General features: G+C 38.6%; 2 protein-coding genes across 4 annotated transcripts; both read left to right on the forward strand.

Annotated features, from left to right (window-relative positions):
• The first annotated feature begins 2681 nt into the window (after positions 1 to 2681).
• Positions 2682 to 21932, forward strand: MED6 (mediator complex subunit 6). 3 transcript variants are annotated; one of them, XM_025295275.3, is made up of 9 exons: positions 2682 to 2830; positions 8020 to 8179; positions 8920 to 8970; positions 9252 to 9343; positions 10635 to 10717; positions 11017 to 11125; positions 12534 to 12649; positions 21039 to 21066; positions 21527 to 21932. In XM_025295275.3, the coding sequence occupies exons 1-9, from the start codon at positions 2809 to 2811 to the stop codon at positions 21655 to 21657; spliced, it is 792 nt and encodes a 263-aa protein (XP_025151060.1). In that variant the 5' UTR covers positions 2682 to 2808; the 3' UTR covers positions 21658 to 21932. The 3 variants fall into 3 exon arrangements, with proteins under 3 accessions (XP_025151060.1, XP_025151061.1, XP_006048615.1); XM_025295276.3 differs by having other exon boundaries at positions 21042 to 21066; XM_006048553.4 differs by lacking the exon at positions 8920 to 8970.
• LOC102396933 (proteasome subunit alpha type-2) lies at positions 15762 to 18734 on the forward strand. Its single transcript, XM_044925519.2, has 2 exons — positions 15762 to 15768; positions 17613 to 18734. Exons 1-2 carry the CDS (start codon positions 15762 to 15764, stop codon positions 18326 to 18328), a joined length of 723 nt encoding a protein of 240 aa, XP_044781454.2. The 3' UTR covers positions 18329 to 18734.
• Positions 21933 to 24845: the final 2913 nt, after the last annotated feature.

A 24845-nucleotide genomic window follows, 5' to 3' on the forward strand; every position in this document is an offset into this window, starting at 1 on the left:
CTATACGAACCTTTGTCAGCAAGGTAATGTCTCTGCTTTTTAATACGCTGTCTAGGTTTATCATAGCTTTTCTTCCAAGGAGCAAGCCTCTTTTAATTTCATGGCTACAGTCACTGTCCACAGTGATTTTGGAACCCAAGAAAATAAAATCTGTCAGCTTCCCCATTTTTTCCCTACCTATTTGCCATCAAATGATGGGACTGGATGCCATGATCTTTGTTTTTTAATGTTGAGTTTTAAGCCAGCTTTTTCCCTCTCCTCTTTCACCTTCATCAAGGTGAAAGATAGCTCCTCTTTGCTTTCTGCTATTAGGATGGTGTCATCTGCATATCTGAGGTTACCGATATTTCTCCCAGCAATCTTGATTCCAGCTGCCAGGAGTCCAGCCTGCCAGGCTCCTCTGTCCATGGGATTTCCCAGGCAAGAATATTGAAATGGGTTGCCATTTCCTTCTCCAGGAGCACTTAGTCTTATAAAGCAATATCCTGGGAATAATTTTTTATTTCCTGCCTCTCCTTCATCAGGCTCATCTATTAGTCACTAGTTACCTTTTGATTTTATCTCCTAAATACTTGTAATCCTTTTTCTTCCCTCGGCTACCACTGCCTTTGTATGTATGTAGACATCATTTGTTTGCCATAGTTTCCTAAACCAACTCCCTGTTCTTAGTCTTATAAATGCCTCCAACTCATGTTCCTTGGATAATCTTCACATTGATAAAATGGAATCACAATTACACTTCTCCCACTGCCTACAAGATAAAGGCTGAGCTCCCAGGTCTGGCTTACTATGCTTACCATATGTTTTATTACCTAAGGATCTGTGTTCTGTTATTTTCTCCTAATAAAAGTACAAGAAAACATAACAAACAAAACAGAAAGCTTGATGTTTCACAGTTCTGTTTATTGGATGTGATAACCCCTATTTTGGAATGCCTCCTCAACCAGGCCCCACCAGGTCTTCCTCCTTTGAAAACAAAACTCTGCTGTGTGTGTGTGCATACTTTTGTTGGGACACATATACATACCATCTCAAGCATAAAATCCCAGTTCAAAAACTGGAGTTAAACAAAGCCATATATTTTTATGTCACTTAGAGTTAAAAGTTTTGAATTCCCAGTCTATAACATAGAAAATTCCAGTAAATTCATGGCCGTTCTGCCCCCCACCCCCCATACCCCCCACCCCTTACCACTGTTCTGTGCTTAAATTCTGGGGGAACCTTCACACTACCTAAATTCTGGAGAAGATATAGGCACTAACACTTCATCCCCATACAAAAGGGCTTCTTCAGATTTTGGGGTTCTCTTCTTGGGATCTGTGTCTTGCTTGCAAATATCCTCAACATTTTGCTTTTATGGAGACACACTGGAGCTTGCAAATCTTTCTAAGACTTCCTATAGCTTCCCCATTCCAGAACTGTTCCCTCTAAGGCATCTTGCTATTTAGCCCAGATTACCCAGAATTTGGACACTAGGTCTTTACTCAGGGACCCAGGGTATTCCCTTTCTTGTTAATGTTTTGTGCTGGAAGGCTTGTCTTGTGAAAATTTTGTCTCAAAGGCATGTAATATTTTCTTCAATGGTTTAGACTTTTAATGGGCTTAGTTACATAAATCTAATAGCTGTCAAATTCCTCCGGCTTAGTCCCTCCGATCCACACACTTGAGGTAGGGTGAAAAATAGAATGGTCAGTGGCCCCTAAGGGCTTCCCCGGTAGCTCAGATGGTGAAGAATCCACTTTCAATGCAGGAGACCCTGGTTTGATCCCTGGGTGGGAAAAATCCCCTGAGAAGGGATAGGCTACCCATTACAATATTCTTGGGCTTCCCTGGTGGCTCAGACGGTAAAGAATCTGACTGCAATGTGGGAGACCTGGGTTCGATCTCTGGGTTGGGGAGATCCCCCGGAAGAGGGCATGGCAACCCACTCCAGTATTCTTGCCTGGAGAATCCCCATGGACAGACGATCCTGGCAAGCTACAGTCCACGGGGTCGCAAAGAAACCAACACGACTGAGCGACTAACAACAGTACAGTGGCTCCTAAACTGAGCAGTTCACTGAATACGCCAGCAGCAGTTTTTAAAATTAAAAATGTTACCACCCCCAATTCTGCACAATCAGAATTTGTTTTTTTAAAACGATCACAGATCAAGGTGGAATTTTCGAATCCCTCAGTGATGGGCGTTGGGCAGGCCTCTGCTCAGTCCCTCTTTTCTCAAAGTCTCCAAACTTTTAACCCGATAGCATCTCCTGCTTCTACCTCTCCTTTCTTTGAATCTGCTCTCTCTTTCCAGCATGGAGAAGGCAATGGCACCCCACTCCAGTACTCTTGCCTGGAAAATCCCACGGACGGAGGAGCCTGGTAGGCTGCAGTCCACGGGGTCGCTAAGAGTCGAACACGACTGAGCGACTTCACCTTCACTTTTCACTTTCATGCATTGGACAAGGAAATGGCAACCCACTCCAGTACTCTTGCCTGCAGATTCCCAGGGACGGGGGAGCCTGGTGGGCTGCCGTCTATGGGGTCGCACAGAGTTGGACACGACTGAAGCGATCTAGCAGGAGCAGCAGCTCTTTCCAGCAAGGCTCTCCCATCCCCTCCTCCCCTCCCCACTCCGCCTCCTAGCCCCGCCCACTCGGTCTCAGTCCCGCCCACTCCCCTTCACCGCTCCACCCCCTCATCTGCCTGCCTCGCCCTCTTTTGGTTCTTCCTCGACGTTCTTCCGCTCGCTCTGCAACCTCTTTCGTCTCTGAGTTGTGACGTTTTCTCTGAGCCGGAAGAAGGGCCTGAGAACGCTTTCGGAGTTATGGCGGCGGTGGATATCCGAGGTAACCTGTGTTATCATCCTTTGTTTTCTGATTGTCTGGGGCCTGGTTTAGGGATTTATAGCTCTTGAGGGCAAAATTCTGTTTCCTTTATGATGTCTGCCAGGCTCTTGTGATTGTTTTTTTTTCTGAACGACACGAAGCTCTAATCTGGCGGAAAACCGCCTAGATTTTCGCAGTTCTTCAGGAGTCTCTTAGAAACGTTAAAACGAAGGGGGTTGGAAGAAGCCCTGGGCTTTGAGCCCTGATAGCTGCGGTGTTGTTCTACATACATATCTCTCCATCAGTATTGGCTGGGGCTCTCTATCCGGGTGAAGGAACGGCCTTTGGGTAGAGAAGCGGGTAGGGTAATAAGCCGCCGACAGGGTTTGGTTCATCCTTGGAACTTGGCCTGGGGGCCGCCTTAATCCTGACGTTTGATATTCCTTTTTCTTTACTGACCATATTGGAGTCTGGCACATGCATTGCAAATATATTGTCACATATATTGTCAAAATGTCTAGTGATCTTCAGCATTTCTGAATAATGCTTACTATATGTTTTTCTTTCATTATAAGTAAGAATATCAAGTACCTAATTTCATTACTCGCTTGTTGTCAGAGAGCTTTGTTAGGGCCATGTTAACACGCTGTCGCTTGCAATTGAATAAAAAATAAAAAGTCTATCAGACTGTTTAGTTTTCATAACTTTAAACTTCCCTGTGGCTCAGCTGGTAAAGAATCCACCTGCCAAGCGGGAGAACTGGTTCGATCCCTGGGTTGGGAAGATCCCCTGGAGAAGGGAAAGGCTACCCACCCACTCCATTATTCTGGCCTGGAGAATTCCATGGACTGTATAGTCCATGGGGTCGCAAAGAGTCGGAGACGACTGAGCGACTTTCACTTTCACTTTTTATTTAGATTTGTTAAGGCCATTGCAGAGACTCTAAGGTGGGGATGTGTCTGGTGTGTCAGAACAGCAAGGATGCCAGTATGGCTGAAGCCGAGTGAGTGAGGAGGCCTGAAGTAGAGGAGGTCAGAGAGAATTGGTGATGTGGTCATATAGGAATTGTAGGCTGTCGTAAGGTCTTTGGCTTTTCCTCTGAGTGAAAGACGGAGAACCACTGGAGGGTTCAGACCAAAGAGGATGAACATAATGTAACTTACTTTTTCTTATGATCACCTTGGCTGCTGAGAACAGTGCAGGAGAGCAATGGTGAAATTAGGGAGGCTAGTTAGAAGGCCATTTTTGTAATGAATGGGGATTTGGGGATAGCTCAGACGAGGGTGGTAACAGTGGAGATGGTAAGTAGTAGTTGGAGTCTGCTTGTTTTGGTAGTGTATTCTCTTTATTGGGCTGTGGTCTTAGGTAGTTTCTATGTGGGAGAGCTAAGGTATTCTATTTTACAGCCACACACCACCCAGTTAACTATTTTGTAAACGAACATCTTTGGATACTGGAGTATGTGTAAATTTATGACCAGTAGAGTAACTTACCTTTAGCCCTTAATCATGAATTAATAAACTTTTTCTAACTCTTACCAGTCAGATCCTGTGCTAGTTTTGATTAGTAACCCACAGCCCCAGTTTCTTAAAAAGTCAGCATTTAATGGGAACACATTTGTATTTGTGGGTTATTAATAATTGAAGTATATAGAAACTGCTATGAGAACATAGAGAAAGAAACCATTATTTCTACCTTGCAAACTGGAGAAAGACTTTGCAGAGATTAGTAACATTTGAAATGAGTTTAATCTAACATGACCCTTTGAATTTTCTGGTAAACCTATACCCTTTTGAGAAAGAGGTTTCTATTTTTTCCAAAAAAGTGTATAAACTAGAAAAAAAAAGAAAAAAGAGGCCCAAACTAGGATAGCCTTGGTTAAGCCAGAAATAAGGTCAGTCATAGTAATCTTAAATGAAATTGACTGTCAGCACTACCACCACCATCATCATAATTGACACTGGATTTTTACAATGTACTAAACCTTTTACAGACATAGTAATCCTTGTTTTATAGATAAGAAAAGTAAGGCATGGGGAGGTTAACTCGCCTGAAGTCTTATAGTTGTCAATACTTGTTCCTTGTGCCATTCCGCTGTGTGATGGTGAATTGTGGGCAGTAAAGTAGGCATACTGGAGCTAGATTGTGAAATAAAGAATTTGGACCTTGTTCTTTTAGACTGTAGATGCACCGCTGCTCTTTAAGTAAGAAGTGACATGATTAAATTTTGCATAGAATATCATGACGTATTATGCAGCTCTCACTCAAAAATGTACAAGTTGGGCTTCCCCGGTGGTCGAGTGGTTAATAATTTGCCTGCCAATCCAGGGGATACAGGTTTGATCTCTGGTCTGGGAAAATTCCACATGCCATGGGGCAACTAACTAAGCCCATGGGCCACAGCTAGCGGGCCGGCGTGCTTTGCAACAAAGAAGCCACTGTAGTGAGAAGCCTATGCACTGCAGCGAACGTAGCCCCTGCTCTAAAGCCCGCTCGCAGCAACAGAGACCCAGCAGAGCCAAAAATAATAAAATCAATCTTTTTTTTTTTTTTTTTAAACGTATAAGTGGCATTTTTAAGGCTGAATAGGATTGAGAGAAGATCTGGAGACAGGAAGCCCCTTAAGGAGGCTGCTGTCCAAGTGACACTTGGAAGATTAGATGTGATACTGGCAAAAGGAGTGGAGAAGAGGAAATGAATTTGATTAGACTACCTCTTCTACAGGACAGCACTCGTTGTTCTACTAGTGGTCTCCAAATCTGTGTTATCAGCCCTGACTTCTCTCAGAAATTCTCCTGACTCAGTATTTTGATTTTGAGGCCGCCAAGTGTAGACGTGTGTGGGCTCTGGAGCTGAGCTGCCTGGTTTCAAATCTCAAGTCTACCATTTAGTGGTTCTGTGACCTTGACAAGTTAACCTTTCTGTGTTTCAGATTTTTCTTTTGTAAACTAATATTAATAATAGTACCAATCTTGAGTTGTTGGGTAAAGTAGTTAGTGTCTGTACTGTTAGTGTTCAAAAGTGGTAAATACTGTTCTCTGTATTTATTTCCAGGTCATACTCACCTTACTTTTTATCTTTGACTAGTTTACTAAATGAGGAAAATATGACATAAAATTGCTGATCAAGAAACAGCCAGATGAAGAAAATTGTTGAGAGAATTTACTGAACAGTCACTTGGATCAGATGACATTTGTAATTTTTACTGAGAGTCTGATTCCATATGTAAACTCAGTGTATTCAAGCTGAATTCATTACACCTTCATAAATCATTTACTGGTTCCTAAGCTCGCTGACTGGAGAAGGCAGTGGCACCCCACTCCACTACTCTTGCCTGGAAAATCCCATGGACAGAGGAGCCTGGTGAGCTGCAGTCCATGGGGTTGCTAAGAGTCGGACACGACTGAGAGACTTCACTTTCACTTTTCCCTTTCATGCATTGGAGAAGGAAATGGCAACCCACTCCAGTGTTCTTGCCTGGAGAATCCCAGGGACGGGGGAGCCTGGTGTGCTGCCCTCTATGGGGTCGCACAGAGTCAAACACGACTGAAGTGATGCAGCAGCAGCAGCAGCAGCAGCAATCTCGCTGACTTTATAATTGGTCATTCAGAAAATTGTCTCTTTTCCCTCCTAAAAATGTTTCTTTTGTTTTTATCTTGCTGTATATTGCCATTGCCTTCCACTAGGTCCTCATCGCCTCATGCCCATATCTATTAACACTCTATAATTGTGGATAGGAAGAATCTATAATTATACATTTATTTGCTTCTGCAGATTATTTTTCTGCCTATGCTAAAATGATCTGTGATACTATAATGGTTTGCGATAACTTATAACACCATATAGACATAGTTACTATGTAAAGAAGAAACCAACCTCAAATTGTTATTCTGCAAATGCTTTTATATAATTGTTCCTAAGTAAATAAAAAAGAAAAATGTGAGAAAGTTTAAGGAAAACAACTTTAGTAACTGGACTGTAGTGTTTAAAGCTGAAAATGATTATCTTTAGTTGTTTTTCATTGGAAAACCTTTCTTTTTCTGAAAATGTTTTTTCCTGGCCTGTTAAATATTTGTTTATGGCATGGTCCATTTATGATGGGCCATCTTAGTGATCTCTACTGATTATTTGGTCATTAACATCCTTCGTCTATTCTTCCTTTATTTTATAATGTACACAGCATGTTTTACCTTTGTGTAATTGTGTTTTCAATTTGATTCATTGTCCTCTAAATTGCTTGTCACCTTGAATTAGGTCTGACTTCTTTATAGATGCCAGAAATAAGTACAGTTTAGAAGAGATTGAAGTTTTCAGTTCTGCCTCCTTCAACCAGTATTATATAGGCAGTTTGACATTCATGACTTAACACCTAGTGGGACTTGGTACTGTCGGTGTTAGGAAACATTGTAGCTGTTAACCAGTAAAAGCTCAATTAAAGCTGTCTAGCCCTACTTTCCATGTCTGTCTTTTTCTTTTTCCATTTTGAAAAATTTAAGGTTTAATTCTTTAAAATATGACATTGTATGGCTGTAATTAAGGGCATCCAACTTTTCATTTGCCCCCTTTACATCATTATTATCTCATCTATAATAATAGCTTCCTAACTTATTTCTGTCTCTTTAACTGGAACATCTCAAACTAGTGGCAGTGGATGTGTTTTCTTTGGCATGAGTATTGTTTGAAAATTTTTGAATTAGTTGCCAGCATTATAAAAACTCAGGATTTCCAATAAAGACTTCTCTAGATTTCAAGTCTTAAAATTTCTTCAACTAAACCTTAAATCATGTATTTTTATATTTCCCTACCTTTGTATTTACATTTTCTCTGCTTGGAATTGCTTTGCTTCTCTTTTCTCCATGGTGAGCCTCTATCTATTCTTTAACATATCATGTTAAAACTCACCTGCTAAAACCCACCTTCTCCTCACCCCAGGAAAAGTCATTTCTGTTCCCTCAGGTGAGGTATTCTGCTCGCTCTACTGTGCTCCCATAATATATTTATTCACATCTTTATTATAGTTCTTAATGTTGTGTTGTCATTGTTTTCTTGCATACTTATCACTTCTGTTAGACTGTGAGGGTATATAGTTTAGGATCCATGACATTCTTATATTCATAGTGCCTCCCATGTTATATGCATAATAAATGTTTGTTGGATTGGATTTTTTTCTCTTTTCTCATCCTTTATCATTTTGTTTCTTTTTTTTGAAGATAATCTGCTGGGAATCTCTTGGGTTGACAGTTCCTGGATCCCTATTTTGAACAGTGGAAGTGTCCTGGATTATTTTTCAGAAAGAAGTAATCCTTTTTATGACAGGACATGTAATAACGAAGTGGTCAAAATGCAGAGGCTAACTTTAGAGCACTTAAAGTAAGTTATTAGTAAGAAGGTAGCATCTTTGCCAGCTACAGATTTTGTAATGAATATTTCTTTCCAGCTGTGGATCATGAAGTACAGAGTAGAAGTTTTGGAAGAACCGGAGTTTTGTTTGTACAAGTTTGACATGCAAAAGAATTATTAGTGGTCACTTGTAACCTAGGAAGTCTTTTCTTTATAACTTCCTATATTATAGTCCATTTAAAATGCAGTATAAAGTTTAGATGTAGATGTCATTGATTTTAACAATGCAGCTCTGTTGTCCTTAACCAGGTAACTGTATTTATTATCTCCTCTACATCTAATTTAATGTCTTAAACCATAGTGCCATTTATAGAAATTTTTTTTTGTATGACAAGTAAAATTTTAGCCATACAAATACAAAGCAAGATTCTTCAGACTTCAAATGCTAAATAATTAAGAATTTATTACTGATACAAAAGTTTCTGAAACAACTGGGTAATAGAGTTTTTCATCTGTCAGCTAAACATGGGGAGCGTGGATTCCAGGTAATTAAATTTCTGGTATTTTAAATAGCTTTTGTTGTGAGGTAAATATGTACATTTACTGAAGCATCTTGATGTTGCTTTTAAATATAGTATGTCAGGAGAAAATTTGTTGGAGGTGAGGCTAAGGTTTGATGTTTTCTGGTTGGGTAGAATATATAGTAGAGATATATAATTAAGACAGATATAGTGCTCATGTATATTTTAATATTTTATATATATTTGTAGATCTCTTTGGTCAAGAAGCATCGTGGGTATTTTGGTTGCCTTTTTTGAAATGTAAGTTCAGTGTACTTTCATGACTGAAAATGCTCTAATATAAGTTCATCATGAATTTTTATAGAGAAATTTTATTGTTGTTTAAAAACCAAATCTTTCTTTATCTGTGCTCCACCTACCTGGGAAAAACAGCCAGTTCTATTGAACAGCCAGTTTTTAATATCACACATAGGCAGTTTTATCCTATTTACAATGTTGCTCTGCTTTTATATAATTGAATGTTCTGCAGAATTGTTTGTAGGGCATTCATAGATCTCTGAATTTTTGTCTCCTGTTTTCAGTCAGATGGTTGGAGTGGAATACATCCTTTTACATGCTCAAGAGCCCATTCTTTTTATCATTCGGAAGCAACAGCGGCAGTCCCCTACTCAAGGTAAAATGTGTAAACTTCAGGTATTATTTTCTTCTTAAAATACCATAATATATTGACTCCTGAGCTGTATGTTCTTACGTTTTTGGATTGGGTTCTGTTCTAGGGATCTATAGGAATCCATGTGTAGGCTTCCCATGCTTTCCCTTCTGTGAGGGGCCACACCAAGTCCACCCTCCCTCCAATAGTGAAATGCACCCCCACGTGCGTAAGATGTCTGCTCAGGGAAGACCCTTAGAGACTCTTGAGTCCAGAATTTTTATTGAGGGCTGATCATGTAGACATCCTCTACATGCCTGTCAAAATTCTAGTCTCTCAGAAAGAAATCATGTTTAATTCCTGGTAGATGCAGTTGCACCAGATTCATAAAAGATCAGTTGAAAACGGTCATCGACACATTGAACCAAAAGTCTTCTTTGGGTTATGTTACCAAATAAAAACTTGCTTTAGAAATTGTATGAAGAGTATAGAATTCAGACTTGATTTGAATCAAAGAGCTAGTCACTCATTCCAGAGATGATCAGCTACATCTCCTAAATCTCATACTCTCTTCAAGATCTTAGAGAACAACCTTCACCCTGGTGTTGATTCCAGAGAATGACTTTGCTAATGAAGTTGTGGTTCCAGAGTCAAGAATCCAAACTAACTTTCAAAATCAAAGATCAGAGTCCCTCCCCAGGTACACAGTTTCCATAATGGAAGGATTCCAGGTACAGAAGTGACCCACGATGACACCAGCCTCACTAGCAGCTGTTTTATTCCTTAGAACCTTGGACTGGAGCACAGAACCAAGTTCAGTGCGTCTGATACCTTCATCCTGGACCCTAAATCTCTCGTGCTCTAAGGTCTTATTCCCCAAAGTGTGGTTGACTGACAGCAGCATTGGATCACTTAGGAATTTGTTAGCAATGCATTGTCGTTACTACTCAGAGTCTGATTTTAACAAGATACTCAGATGATTCAGATGATCAGTAAGTTTAAGAAGCACTGCTCCTAGAGCAAAGGTTAGCAGACTTCTGTGATGGTCCACATCGCAAAGACTAAGTATTTAGGCTGTGCGGGCCTCATGGTCTCTGAGACCACTCCCCTAGTGCTGTAGCAGCCTTAGATGATGATGCAAATGAAGGGGTGTGCTGATTTTTCTATATAACTTAATTTACAAAAACAGGAATTGGCAAATCCCACCTTAAGCTTTAATATGGGAAAATGTCAAACTTTAGTTCTTAAGGAAGTGTATTTAGCAGTTTGTGTGCATGGCTGTATTAATAAACATTTGTTTCTCGCACTGCTTTAGTTATCCCACTGGCTGATTACTATATTATTGCTGGAGTGATCTATCAGGCACCAGACTTGGGGTCAGTTATAAACTCTAGAGTGGTAAGTGTCTTTACATTCTTTAAACATTACAGAAAACTTCTAGCTGAACTACCTTGCTTCCAAGAATTAAACAGGAACTCCTCTCCCTTGGAATAAAGTGTTGACCATTAGAATGTCTTAAGCATTGCTTCCTGTGGGCCAGCTCCATGTTCAAAGTATATACCACAGCCCCAGATACATAGTGATTCAGGTTCTGAAAAACAGAAGAATTACTGTCTTTGCACATGTAATACTTTGTAGTTACTTTGTAAATTATGGATGACTGATGAAAAGTTCATAATTGGGTTTCCCTTTATCAGCTTACTGCAGTGCATGGCATTCAGTCAGCTTTTGATGAAGCTATGTCATACTGTCGATATCACCCTTCCAAAGGGTATTGGTGGCACTTCAAAGATCACGAAGAGCAAGGTAGGTGGGACACCTGGACCCTCCTAAAACACTTTTTGTTACTTGGAGGATGAAGCTGTTTTTCTTTTGAAAAATGGCTATCAGTGATTTCTTGGTGTGTTTTACCTCTAATAGGAAAATTTCATAGGATGATAACATTGTCAGAGCTAGGTTTCTTGCAACTAGACGTGGTAGTCATAGCATTCCCATAGCAACAGCAGGTATAAATTTTAATCTCTTTGGTAAGTGACGTTATTGATAAGTTGATTCAAGGTTTTAAAATATTTAGAAAACATAAGGGAAATCAATAATGAGGAAAGAGTAATGATGATATTTCCTTCTTTCTTAACTCTTGAGTCATCTTGAAGCCTGGAACCTAAATCTGAGTCTTTGAACTAGGGGAGGTGCTCTTAAAGCCATATCTCCATTACCAGTCTGTTTCTGATTTTTCCATATGACCACCTGTTGTGATGCCAGGTGTCTAGTTTCCATAGCTGCTAATCCACTACTTGTTCTGTACCATATTTTGCCAATAAAAATACTTCTAGAAACATATCTACAGCAGTATACCTATATTCTGCATTTCTCTTTAGAGAAATAGCAACTTAGGATGAATTACTATGGAAAAGGTAGCCTTGAAATAAAATTCAGACCCGTGGAATAGGGGGTCTTTGAGATGTAGTTGTATTTATTCTTGATAGTAGGTGCTGGCAACAACATTTGACTTAGGAAAGTTTGCATGAGTTGAATAAACTTCTCCCAAGAGCTCTTTCCTCTAATGAAGTATTTGAAGTAAAACTTAACTGGAACCCATCCTTTGGAAACAACCCACCAGCACATTCCCCTCTCAGGAAAACTCCCACACGTGATTTAATTTCAGAATTTTTCTTGTAAGTTCTTTTCTCTCTTCATGATCTTTTGTTGTCTGGTTTGTCCTAATTTTTAGTGGATTATAGTCTTCATAATTGAGTATGGTAACTTAAATTTATGAAAATTACATTTTCCATTTGTGCCTATTAGGTTTTGTGGGAAAAACAAATTTAATACACTTAAAGTAAACATAAGATAATTTCAGACATAATCAGAACATGTTAGATAATTATGGAAAATGTAGCCTTAAAGTTTTTCATAATTATTTAATTATTTCATAATTATTATGAAAACGTAAGAACAGTGTCTATCCATGCTAAAACTGAAATATCTTTAAAAGATATGTCAGCTTTTTAAATGTTAGAATTTTAACCTCATTTCAGAGGGAGTTTGAATGCTTCTGTCCTTATGCTATGTTTAATGTATTTGGGGGTATTGCCTTTGGAATAGCAGCCATTAAAAAAAATGAAATTTGAATGTATTTGTGGCAGACAAAGATTTGTAAAATATAAGGCACCAAAGTAATTAGTGTTTTGATTTGGACTTCATATTTTAATAGATAAAGTCAAACCTAAAGTCAAAAGGAAAGAAGAACCAAGTTCTATTTTCCAGAGACAGCGTGTGGATGCTTTGCTCCTAGATCTTAGACAAAAATTTCCACCCAAATTTGTGCAGGTAATGAGAATACATGTGGCTAATTTTGATTCAACACTTTTTCCTGACATTTTAATTTTTAAGTAAGAACTGTTTCGGATGTGATCTAAACATAAAAACTGAATCGAAAGTTTTTCAAGGACTTAATGGAAAAAATGGATAAAGGGAATCTAATTAATACTATTCTGTGCTCTGAAGTTTAATTCCTTATGGAATCCTCACAGACTGTGAGGCCTGCTTATAGATAATATATTCAGAAGGTTGCTGAAAGTGTTGGTAACAAAACTAGAATTTGGAACTCATGCTGTCACGCTGTATGCTACCTTCTAGCCTGAATATAGTGGATATTTAAGTTGTTAAATGATAGAATAGTTTAAACTTTTGTAACACAATAGCACATTTGATGTGGAGGGTTTTGCATAACAAATGGAGGAGGCAGGAGTAAAAATAAATAGGCTTATGTCGTACTGGTGTTGAAATTAAAATGAATTTTATTATGTTACTTTGGGTATTCCAACAGCAATAGCAGGTCTACTGAATGAGCTTTGGCAGAGAAGTAGGTGTGAAATGGGATATGTGAACATGTTATTCTCATGATTTGTCTCAGCTCTTATTTGTCTTTACAGGATTATATACACACAAGGTCATAGATGTGGTTCCCTCATAGCTCAGTTGGTAAAGAATTGGCTTGCAATGCAGGAGACCTAGGTTCAATCCCAGGTCAGGAAGATCCCCTGGTGAAGGAAATGGCAACCCACTCCAGTATTCTTGCCTGGAGAATTCCATGGACAGAGGAGCCTGGTGGGCTGCAGTCCATGGGGTTGCAAGAGTCGGATACAACTTAGATACTTAGACTTAAGGTCATAGATACTGTTTTTCTTGTTGAGGGCGTATTTAAGAGATTTTCAAGGGTAGTTTCTGATTGAGAGTTTTCACACCCTGAGATGATTTTAAAACAGACCTCCCCTTCCCCCTTCTTTGACTCTACTGGATGAAATGTGCTGTTGGAATGGTGATACGGTACTGAAGGGAGCAGAGGCCCAGTTAGAACTCAGAAAAGTCAGTTTAGAGAAATCTCATGAATTGCACTTGAAGATGAAACAATGTCTGTTGAATAAATAAATCAATGAATTACAGCTGTATGTAAGATACTGAGTAGTGACTACAGAGTATAAGAGATTAGGTGTGGTTGACCATTCATTCTGTGAGTACATAGTATATACTAGGAATGTTGGAGGCAGAACATCTAGACCTACACAGTATAATAGACCCTCAGCACATGTGGTGGTGTGCATTTGAAACACGGCTAGTCCATAGTGAGTTGTGATATGTGTGGAAGACATACTGGGTTCAAGGACTTAGTACATAAAAATATGTATAAAATATCTAGTTTAAAATTATTGGTTATATGTCTAGAATACTATTTGAAATACATTTGGTTAAAAATATTAAAGTTCATCTGTTTCTGAAAAGGTGACTACTAGAAAATTTAAAATGACATATATAGTTGCATTTGTGGCTCACGTTTTTTGGGGGGGGCAGTGCTGATTTAGAAAAGGGAAACGGAAAATGCAAAACAAAAACATGAAAATAAACTCAGAAGCCAAGAAAATCCCTTGTTTGTTCTTTTGCTAATTTCCTGAGGTGGAAAGTTATATTTTTCGAGATATTTCCTTCTTTTTAATGAAGGGTTTTATCACTGTAAACTTCCCTCATAGTACTTCTTTTGCTGTCCTGTAAATTCTGATATGTTTTCAATTTCATTTCTCTCCATATGATTTCTGATTCTCCTTTTTTATTCCTTCTTTGGCCTATTGGTGTTCAGGAATGTGTTGTTTAACTTCTACTGATAGAGACTAGAAAAATAATAGAAAAGAATCAATGGTACACCAGAAACTAACACAACATTTTAAATCAACTATACTTCAATTTAAAAAACAAGCAAACAACAACAAGGCAAAGGAACTAAGAGCTGGTGTTTTCAAAAGATAAAATTGACTAAATTTTAGCTAGACTAACAAAAAAGACTCAAGTAAAATTTGAGACATTACTGCTGAAGCCATGGAAATAAAATGATCATAAGAGACTACTGTAAACAGTTTATATGCCAAGAAATTGGTTAACCTATAAGAAATTCCTCGATACATGACCTACCAAAGACTGACTCATTAAGAAATAGAAAATCTGAACAGACCAATAATGAGTAAGGAGAACTGAATCAGTAATCTTAAACCTCCCAACAAAGAAAAGTCCAGGAAGAGAGGACTTCATGGGTGAATTCTGCCAAACATTTAAAGATAATTAACACCATTCTCAGACTCTGCAAAAAAACCGAAGAGGAGGGAACACTTCCAGATTCATTTTATGAGGCCAGCATTGCTCTGATACCAAAGACACAGATGCTATAAGACAAGAAAACTGCAGACCAATATTCCTAGTAAAAATAGGTGCAAAAATTCTCAATGAAATACTAGCAAATTAAATGCAGTAGCCCATTAAGAGGATCATATATCATCATCAAGTGGGATTTATCCCTGGGATGCAGAGATGGTTCAACAAACCAAAATCAATCATTATAATACACTACATTATCAGGATGAAGAATAAAAATCCCATAATCATCTCAGTAGAGGCAGAAGAAGCATTTGGGAAAATTCAATATCCTGTTACAATAAAAACAAAGGTATGAAAGGAACACACCTCAACATAATAAAAGCCATTTGTAACAGACCCACAGCTATCATATTCAGTCGGGAAGAACAAAGCGTTTTCTCTTAGGATGAAAAACAAGACAAAGATTACATTCTCCATACTTCTATTCAACACAGTATTAGAAGGCCTAGCTAGAGAAATTAGGCAACAAAAAAATAAAGGGATTCAAATAGGAAAGGAGTAAAATTGTCTGCTTGCATAGCAAACCCTAATGCCTCCATTAAAAAACTGTTAGAACCAATACATGAATTCAGTGAAGTTTCAGGATATAAAATCAATACCCCCAAATCAGTTGCATGTCTATATACTAACAACAAACTATCAGTAAAAGTAGCAAGAAAATTCCATTTAAAATAGCATCAAAAAACACTCAGGGATAAACTTTTTATTATCAACTTTATTGAGATATAACTGGTGTACAATGTTGTGTAAGTTTAACATGTACAACTTGTGGATTTGATACACTTATATATTGCAAAATGATTACTACCATAGCATTAGCTAATACCTCTGTCATGTCACATAATTACTATTTCTTTTTTATGGTGAGTTCATTTAAGTTTTACTCTCTTGTTCAGTCACTCAGTCATGTCTGACTCGTTGCAACCCCATGGACTACAGCACTCCAGGCTTCCCTGTCCTTTACTGTCTCCTGGAGTTTGTTCAAACTCTTGTCCATTGAATCTGTGATGCCATCCAGCCATCTCATCCTCTGTTGTCCCCTTCTTCTCCTGCCTTCAGTCTTTTGCTGCATCAGGGTCTTTTCCAGTGAGTCCGCTCTTCACATCAGGTGGCCAAAGTATTGGAGCTTCAGCTTCAGCATCGTCCTTCTAATGAATGTTCAGAGTTGATTTCCTTTAGGATTGACTAGTTTGATCTCCTTACTCTTAGCAACTTTCAAATATATACTACAGTAGTACTAGCAGTAATCACCAAGTTGCACATTAGATTTCCAGAACTCACTTCATCTTTTACCTTTGACCAACATCTTCCCATTTCCCCCACTCCCTCAACCACTGGTGGGAACCACTCTGTTCTCTCTATGAGTTTGAATATTTTAGATTCCACATATAAATGATATCATATTTGGCTTTCTCTGTCTGACTTATTCAACACTTAGTATAATACTCTTTTAGTTCATCCGTTTTTTCACAAATGGGAGGATATCCTTTCTCATGGCTGAATAATATTCCTGTGTGTGTGTGTGTGTGTGTGTGTGTGTGTATCACATAGTTCTCTCTCTCACACACATACACATACACATCACATCTTTATCCTTTCTGTTGACAGATGTATAGGTTGTTTTCTGTATCTTAACTTTTGTGAATAATGCTTCAGTGAAGGTGGGAATGCAGGTAACTGTTCAAGATCTTGTATTCACTCCCTTTGAATATATACCCAGAAATGGGGTTGCTGGGTCCTGTGATGGTTCTGTTACTAATTTTTAGGGGAACCTGCATACAGTTTTCTATAGTGGCTACACTAGATTTCCACCACTAGTGCACAAGTGTTCCTCCCGTCCTTTTTCTTTTTTTTTTAACATTCTCACCAGTTGTCTTTTTTTTTTTTAATTGGAGTGTAATTGCTTTACAGTGCTGTGTTGGATGATTAGTGATGTTGAGCACTTCTCATGTATCCGTTGGCCATCTGTGTCTTTTTTGGAAAAATACCTATTCAGGTCCTCTGCCCAGTTTTTAACTGAAGTGTTTGTTTTATGCTGTTAACTTGTATAAGTTCTTTATATATTTTGGATATTAACTTCTTACCAGATATGAGATTTGCAAATATTCCCTTCCATTTTGTAGATTGCCTTTTCATTTTGTTGATGATTTACTTTGCTGTGCAGAAACGCTTTGGTTTGATGTATATAGTCCCACTTGTTTATGTTTGCTTTTGGTGTCATACCCAAAAAGTCATCACCAGGACTGATGTCAGGGAACTTACTGTCTGTTCTTTTGGGAGTTTTATGATTTCAGGTCTTACATTCAAGTCTTTAATCCATTTGAGTTAATTTTTGTGTGTGGTGTAAATTGACCATATAAACATGGGTTTATTTCTGGGCTCTGTTTTGTTCCCTTGCTCTGTGTCTGTTTTTATTCCAGTACCATACTGTTTTGGTTTCTGTGGCTTTGTAATATAGTTTGAATCTGAGTTATCTGTACTCCCACATTTATAATTATTGTGAATATTTTAGCATTATTCACAATAGCCAAAATCTGGAAGTAGCCATAATGTCTATCAACAGATGAATGGATAAAGAAACTGGGATAAGGTCTTCGGGTAAAGGTGGCAGAGCGTGGTTACAGCTTTTTGCTGACTACATTCAGCCCGTCTGGTAAACTTGTCCAAATAGAATATGCTTTGGCTGCTGTAGCTGGAGGAGCTCCTTCAGTGGCAATTAAAGCTGCAAGTGGCATGGTCTTGGCAACTGAGAAGAAACAGAAATCCATTCTGTATGATGAGCGAAGTGTCCACAAAGTGGAACCAATCACCAAGCATATAGGTTTGGTGTATAGTGGCATGGGCCCAGATTACAGGGGACTTGTGCACAGAGCTCGAAAACTAGCTCAACAGTGCTATCTCGTTTACCGAGAACCCATTCCCACAGCTCGGCTGGTCCAGGGAGTAGCTTCCGTGATAGAATACACCCAGTCAAGTGGTGTTTGCCCATTTGAAGTTTCTTTACTTATCTGTGGTTGGAATGAAGGATGGCCATATTTATTTCGGTCAGATCCATCTGGAGCTTACTTTGTCTGGAAAGCCACAGCAATGGGAAAGAACTATGTGAATGGGAAAACTTTCCTTGAGAAAAGATATAATGAAGATCTGGAACTTGAAGATGCCATTCATACAGTCATATTAACCCTAAAGGAAAGCTTTGAAGGGCAGATGACAGAAGATAATATAGAAGTTGGAATCTGCAATGAAGCTGGATTTAGGAGGCTTACCCCAACTGAAGTTAAGGATTATTTGGCTGCCATTGCATAATAATGCAAATAATTAAGTGACTGAAAATCCAGAATTTCAGATAACTTCTCTACTTAAACATGTTTAAAGTATGTTTTGTTTTGTAGACTTTTTGCGTACTTATTTCTACATGGTTTGATGGACTGATGTTTTTAAAATGAGACTTACAAAACATAATAAACTCTTAAATTAACTTCCAAAAAAGAAACTGTGGGATAGACATACAGTTAAATATTATTCAGTCTTAGACAAAAAAGGAAATTGTACTATTTGTGGTAACATGGATGAACCTGGGAGATAATTGTACTAAGTGAGATAAGTCAGTCACCGAAGGATGAATACTGTATGATTTCACTTATATGAGGTATCCAGAATATTCAGTAGTCAGACTTACAGGTGCAGAAACATTATAGTGATTGCCAGAGGATGAAGGAAGAGGAAAATAAGGAGTTGTAAAAAGGATGTAGTTACAGCTCTATGAATATGAATAAGTTGTAGAGATAGGCTGTTTAGCATACTGCTTATAGTTGACTATATGGTGTTGTGCATTTAAAAACTTGCTAGGAGGGTGGATCTCATATTGAGTGTTCTTAGCATGCGCGCACACAAACACACAGAACTCCAAACTAAAGGAGCAAGAGGAATCTTTTGGAGGTGATGGATATGTTTATTACCTTGATTATGATGATGGTATCACAGGTATATGTATATGTCCAGACTCACCAAGTTGTGTATATCAAATATGTGCCATATTTTTGCATATCAGTTATACTGTAGTGTACTTGTAAAAAAAAAAAAAAAAAAACCAGAAAATACTCTGAAATTTGATTACTTTTACATGTTTTATGAAGGGAAGAGTGGTGAAATATGAGACTTAAAAATTGGATTAAAGTCATATTTAAAAGAACTTTATATGCTCCACTAAAGAGTTTATTGTTAACTCTATAGTCCAGTGTTCAGTCACTATTTTAAACCCATAACCCAAGAGTCATACGGGATATACTCTTGTTTCAACAGTGAAAATGCAGCAATGTGTTTGTGATGTTTCTGCCCTAGGAAGTCTGTTAGAGACTTGGTGCCCAGGTTTTGGGAGGTTTTTCAGGTGCCCTTTACCTAACACATGTGGGCTTCTCGGGTGGCACTAGTGGTAAAGAACCTGCCTGCGAATGCATGAGACATGAGATGTGGGTTCAGTCCCTGGGTTGGGAAGATCCCCTGGAGAAGGACCTGGCAGCCCACTCCAGTATTCATACCTGGAGGATCCCATGGGCAGAGGAGCCTGGCGGACTATAGTTCATAGAGTCGCACAGAGTTGGACACAACTGAAGGGACTTAGCACCCACGCACCTAGCACATACCAAAATTCCACCACATTCTTTGAAGGAAGCAAAAACAGCGTTGTAAATACAGTCTAGGCATAATTAACTGCCGTTATCAATTACGAAATGGTGGGAACCCTCCTGAAATCCAAGTTTCCAGATACCAGTCAAAGGCCAACCTTCCAAGCTGGCCCTTTTAAGGATCGAAGCCTCAGGCCTTTGTGTTAACCTTTTCTGTACAGTGGGTAATAATGGGGAACTCAGTTTTGGTCTTATTAAGTGTAGTGGTTCCCAGAACTTGTAGTTGGAGTGGGTTGGTAGGCAGTGGGCAGCATGACTCTGGAGCATGTGATAACAAAATTTTGAAGCCTTTAGTCATAGGAATAGAAAAGAAAGCTTAGGGAGGGCGTGTAAATTCAGAAGGAAATTCAGAAAACAAATAGAGGCATTAAGTGTTCTATTAGAACACTTTTAGTCTGAGATGACAGGGAAGTATAGAGAAGTATTTTTCATGTATGTATGTCTGCATGAAATGGCAAGCCACTCCAGTGTTCTTGCCTGGAGAATCCCAGGGACGGGGGAGCCTGGTGGGCTGCCGTCTATGGGGTCGCACAGAGTCGGACACGACTGAAGTGACTTAGCAGTAGCAGCAACAGAACGGAGAGAGTTTGGGATGTTGACACCTTCCTTGACTGATGGTGAAGAGTAGGTTGTGAGCCTTGAGGACGAAGAAGGAGCGGGGGAGGAGAAAAGTGTTTGAAAGCATTTAACTTGGGAAAGAGATCCTAGAGACGACAGGGCCCACTCAAGTAAAAGAATTGCTGTGCTGAATGAAGGATCTGACCTTGTTCCTGACTCCTAGTGCCCCCATCATTTTTTCCTGCAGTTTGATTTCTAATAGTGCACTCACTCAACAGAAGTCTTATATTCAGAGAAAAATACCTCTTTCTTTACTTCCGATACCTGCCAACTTTAAAAATCAGTCATCCAGATTTCATTCTGCTTACTTATAGCTCGTTTCCCCTAAGCAAGTAAGTCTGTGGAGTTTTGAAAAGCTCCATTATTCCCTCTCATTGGATTCTACTTAGTTACTTTTTAAAAATATTGTAGCCTCAGTGCAGACACAAAGGACTTTATTGATGTTCAAGGTTTTTCTTTTTTTTAAATGTTTGATTCTTTGGTTCTAGTTTTACATTTGTGTCTTTTTGTAACTGGGGGATAAGAAGTAGAAAATAAGTTTACTTTTTATGGTACATGGATAGTACTTTTTCATGAAGTAATTTATTATATAATTTGCATGCAGGTATAATTTTAATGAAAATTATGAAGTCAAGAAGAAGAAAGCTTTGCTAACCTTCCCTGTTTTTTTTCTCCTTTTCCTCCACATCCCTCCCCTACTCTTAAACTTACAGCAGAAGTCTGGAGAAAAGCCTGTCCCAGGTATGGTTCATCTGATAACTCTTATTAAACTTGAAATAATAATAACTATAACATGTGAGATGAATTGTCATTTTGTCCTTTTAGACTCTCTAATGGCAATTTGTTACTCCTAACCTTTGTTTTGATTTGCTGAATTGCCAAAAGATGGTGTTTTTGTGGTGATTATAGTAGTATTTAAAAGATGAATTGGAGTGGGATGAATAGGTATTGAGGATGCTTGGAAAAGCTGAGGTGATTTGAGGTTGTATCATAGTTTGCTTGTATTACCAGGTTTTGGGTCTTACCAGGTAAAATGAATTGGTTCTTAAACATCTGCCTGATGAAACAGCTAAATCTAGAACTTGGGATAAGTAGTTTAAATGAATTTGAGAGTCTGAACCATTCACATTAACCATTGTCTAAACTGGTCTTATCCCTCCACCCACCATCCCCTCCAAAAAAATCTGCTTTTGATGTCTAGTGGATCAGACAAAGAAAGAGGCAGAACCTCTACCAGAGACTGTTAAATCTGAGGAGAAGGAGACTGCAAAGAATGTGCAACAGACAGTGGGCACTAAAGGCCCACCTGAAAAACGAATGAGACTCCAGTGAGTATTGGAGAAGAGAGAAGCTGGCAAGACTCCTCTTGTCCACGGTTTACCTCATTACTGTGACAGGCTCTTGAACTTTAAAATTCTTTGTCACAATCATTTGTATAGAATGTGCTTATTCTTTAAGAAAGGATGTTAAGGATGCTCATGCTATCAACCTAAATATTTTTAATGTATCTTTTGTAACCTTTTCCCTCTGGACTTAAGCAGCTTCCTGTCTCACATGTTTACTGCTATATATGTTTAAAAACAAAATAAAGGTATTTGTATAAATTACTTTATCTTGACTTTCCCCCCCCTATTTTCCCTCTGAAATATTTCCAGGTACATTTTGCAAACACAAAGGATTTTTGTTAAAGTAGTAACTAAGCTGATTTTCTATTCTTAGTTGCATATTCCTCAGTATTAAAATAGTAAAGTTACTGACAATGTGAAAGATAAAGGGAAAACAACCTTATTCACCGAAACCAATGTCCCACAAATACCATAGCAATGTTGTGAATTTTCCTTGTCTTCTTTTTCTATGTGTAGATTCTTTTTTTTTTTTTTTGGCTTCACTGTGTGGCATGGAAGCATGGAGTCTTAACCACTGGACCACCAGGAAAATTCCTCTGTGTAGATATTTTTAAAACCATAGTTTGTAATTTTTCTCTTCATACTGTTTTACTTTATCATGTTTTGTCTGTTGTATGCACTATTAAAAGACACTTACTCCTTGGAAGGAAAGTTATGACCAACCTAGATAGCATATTCAAAAGCAGAGACATTACTTTGCCAACAAAGGTCCGTCTAGTCAAGGCTATGGTTTTTCCTGTGGTCATGTATGGATGTGAGACTTGGACTGTGAAGAAGGCTGAGCACCAAAGAATTGATGCTTTTGAACTGTGGTGTTGGAAAAGACTCTTGAGAGTCCCTTGGACTGCAAGGAGATCCAACCAGTCCATTCTGAAGGAGATCAGCCCGGGGATTTCTTTGGAAGGAATGTTGCTAAAGCTGAAACTCCAGTACTTGGGCCACCTCATGCGAAGAGTTGACTCATTGGAAAAGACTCTGATGCTGGGAGGGATTGGGGGCAGGAGGAGAAGGGGATGACTAGAGGATGAGATGGCTGGATGGCATCACCGACTCAATGGACATGAGTCTGGGTGAACTCCGGGAGTTGGTGATAGACAGGGAGGCCTGGTGTGCTGTGATTCATGGGGTTGCAAAGAGTCGGACACGACTGAGCAACTGAACTGAACTGAACTGAATTGATGCACTATGCCGTGGTTACTTAGTTTTTATAGACTATAGTTTATTGACTGAATAATTCCTGTGAATAATTATATCTGTTTTCTTAAACTCTCCCTGTGTTGTACCTAAGTTTTTCCCAGTTTGCATTATTTAAATAAGACTGTAGTGATTTCGGGGCTTTCCAGGTGGTGGTAATGGTAATGAGCCCGCCTGCCAATGCAGGTTAGATGCAAGAGACACAGGTTTGATCCTTAGGTCAGGAAAGTCTCCTGGAGGAGGACACAGCAACCCACTCCAATATTCTTGCCTGGAGAATCCCAGGAGCAGAGGGGCCTGGCAGGCTGCAGTTCATGTGGTTGCACAGAGTTGGACATGACTGAAACAACTTAGCACGCACGCATGCAGTGATTACATTTAGCATTGATTTCCTTAGTATAGACTCCCAGCAGGAGAATCACTAGAATCTGTACTTTTTTTTTGCTGTTAGTCCATATTGCCAGGTTGTTTTTCTCAAAAGTTTTGCTGTTAACTATTGTAACAGCAAAATATGAAAATACCAACTTCTCCAGAATCTCACTAACACTAAGTATTACAGTACACATTTTTAGTGCAAAGTAGCAAAAAAATGGTGTTTCATTATTTTAAGTGGTTGAATAATTTCTTATCTTTGATTTTTGCTTTTATGAAATATCTAATTTTCTGAATTATGTAAGATTTTTTAATTTTGACAATTTCAAGGTTATAGAAAAGTTACAAATAATTGTAGAAATAGTACAAATAATTCCTCCATATATACCTTTTGCCCAAATTCCCCATATAATAACATTTTCCATGTTTGTTTATTCTTTAATCTTTGTCTCTAATGCCTGCTGTCATTTGCTGTCTCTCTCTCTCTCTTTGTATATGTGCGAATGTGTATTATTGTTGTTTAGTTGCTCAGTCATGACCAACTCTTTTGCAATCCCATGGACTGTAGCCCACCAGGCTCCTCCATCCATGGGATTTTCCAGGCAAGAATACTGGATTGGGTTGCCATTTCCTTCTCTGGGGGATCTTCCAGACCCAGGGGTGAAACCTGTGTCTCCTGCATGGGCAGGTGGATTCTTTACCACTGAGTCATCAGAGAAGCCCTGTGAGTGTGTATGCATATGTATAATACATATATACACCTCTTATTTTGAATTGAGAGACAGCTGCAGTCGTGATACCCGTTTTCCCTTAGAATTTTAGTGTACATTTCCTAAGAACAAGGACATTCTCTTACATAGTCTTGGCACAATTATCAAAATTAAACCAGTATGATACCATTATCTAATCTATAGGTCTTTTTTAGGTCTTGCTAGTGGTGCCAGGAATGTCAACAAAAGAATATCCTGAATTGTACATTACATTTAGTTGTCTTGTCTCTCTAGTCTGCTTTAATCTGGAACAGTTCTTTAATTCCTTGTTTTTCATGACTGAATATTTAAAGAGTTTGGGTCAGTTATTTTGTTGAATGTTTCTTAGTTTGAGTTTGTTTGATATGTTTTCATAATTAAATTCACCTCTTGTACTTTTGTTAGGAATACCATGGAAAAGATGCTTATGGAGGCATGAGCTATTTGTTCCATTGCTGGTGATATTAACTTGGAATACTTGGTTAAGGTAGTGTTTGTCAGGTACTCCACTGTAAAGTTAGAATTTTTCTTTTCATAATTTTAAGTATCATGAGGTGGGGGTATGGGGGGGGAAGTAGTTTGAGGCTCTGTAAATGCCATGTTATTCCTCAAAATTTTACCCTCTGGCAGCTTTCATTGATCATTCTTACCTGAATCATTTCTTACTATTAGGGTTGCCAAATGGTGGTTTTCTAATTTCTTCTTTCTTTCTGTGTTTATTACTTGGCTTTCTATTATAAATAAGAGCTGTACCCACACCGCCCCCACCCCAGTACTTATTTGTTTATATCACTGTAGA

The sequence above is a fragment of the Bubalus bubalis genome, chromosome 11, assembly GCF_019923935.1.
Source record: "Bubalus bubalis isolate 160015118507 breed Murrah chromosome 11, NDDB_SH_1, whole genome shotgun sequence".
In the NCBI taxonomy this organism is placed as follows: Eukaryota; Metazoa; Chordata; class Mammalia; order Artiodactyla; family Bovidae; genus Bubalus; species Bubalus bubalis.

Excerpts from the sequence above, each read along its gene's own strand:
- MED6 (XM_025295275.3), top strand. The coding sequence starts at position 2,809 with ATGGCGGCGGTGGATATCCGAG. Across the intron at positions 8,971-9,251 it reads TTGGTTGCCTTTTTTGAAAT|TCAGATGGTTGGAGTGGAAT; the intron begins GTAAGTTCAGTG and ends TCCTGTTTTCAG. Across the intron at positions 9,344-10,634 it reads GCGGCAGTCCCCTACTCAAG|TTATCCCACTGGCTGATTAC; the intron begins GTAAAATGTGTA and ends GCACTGCTTTAG.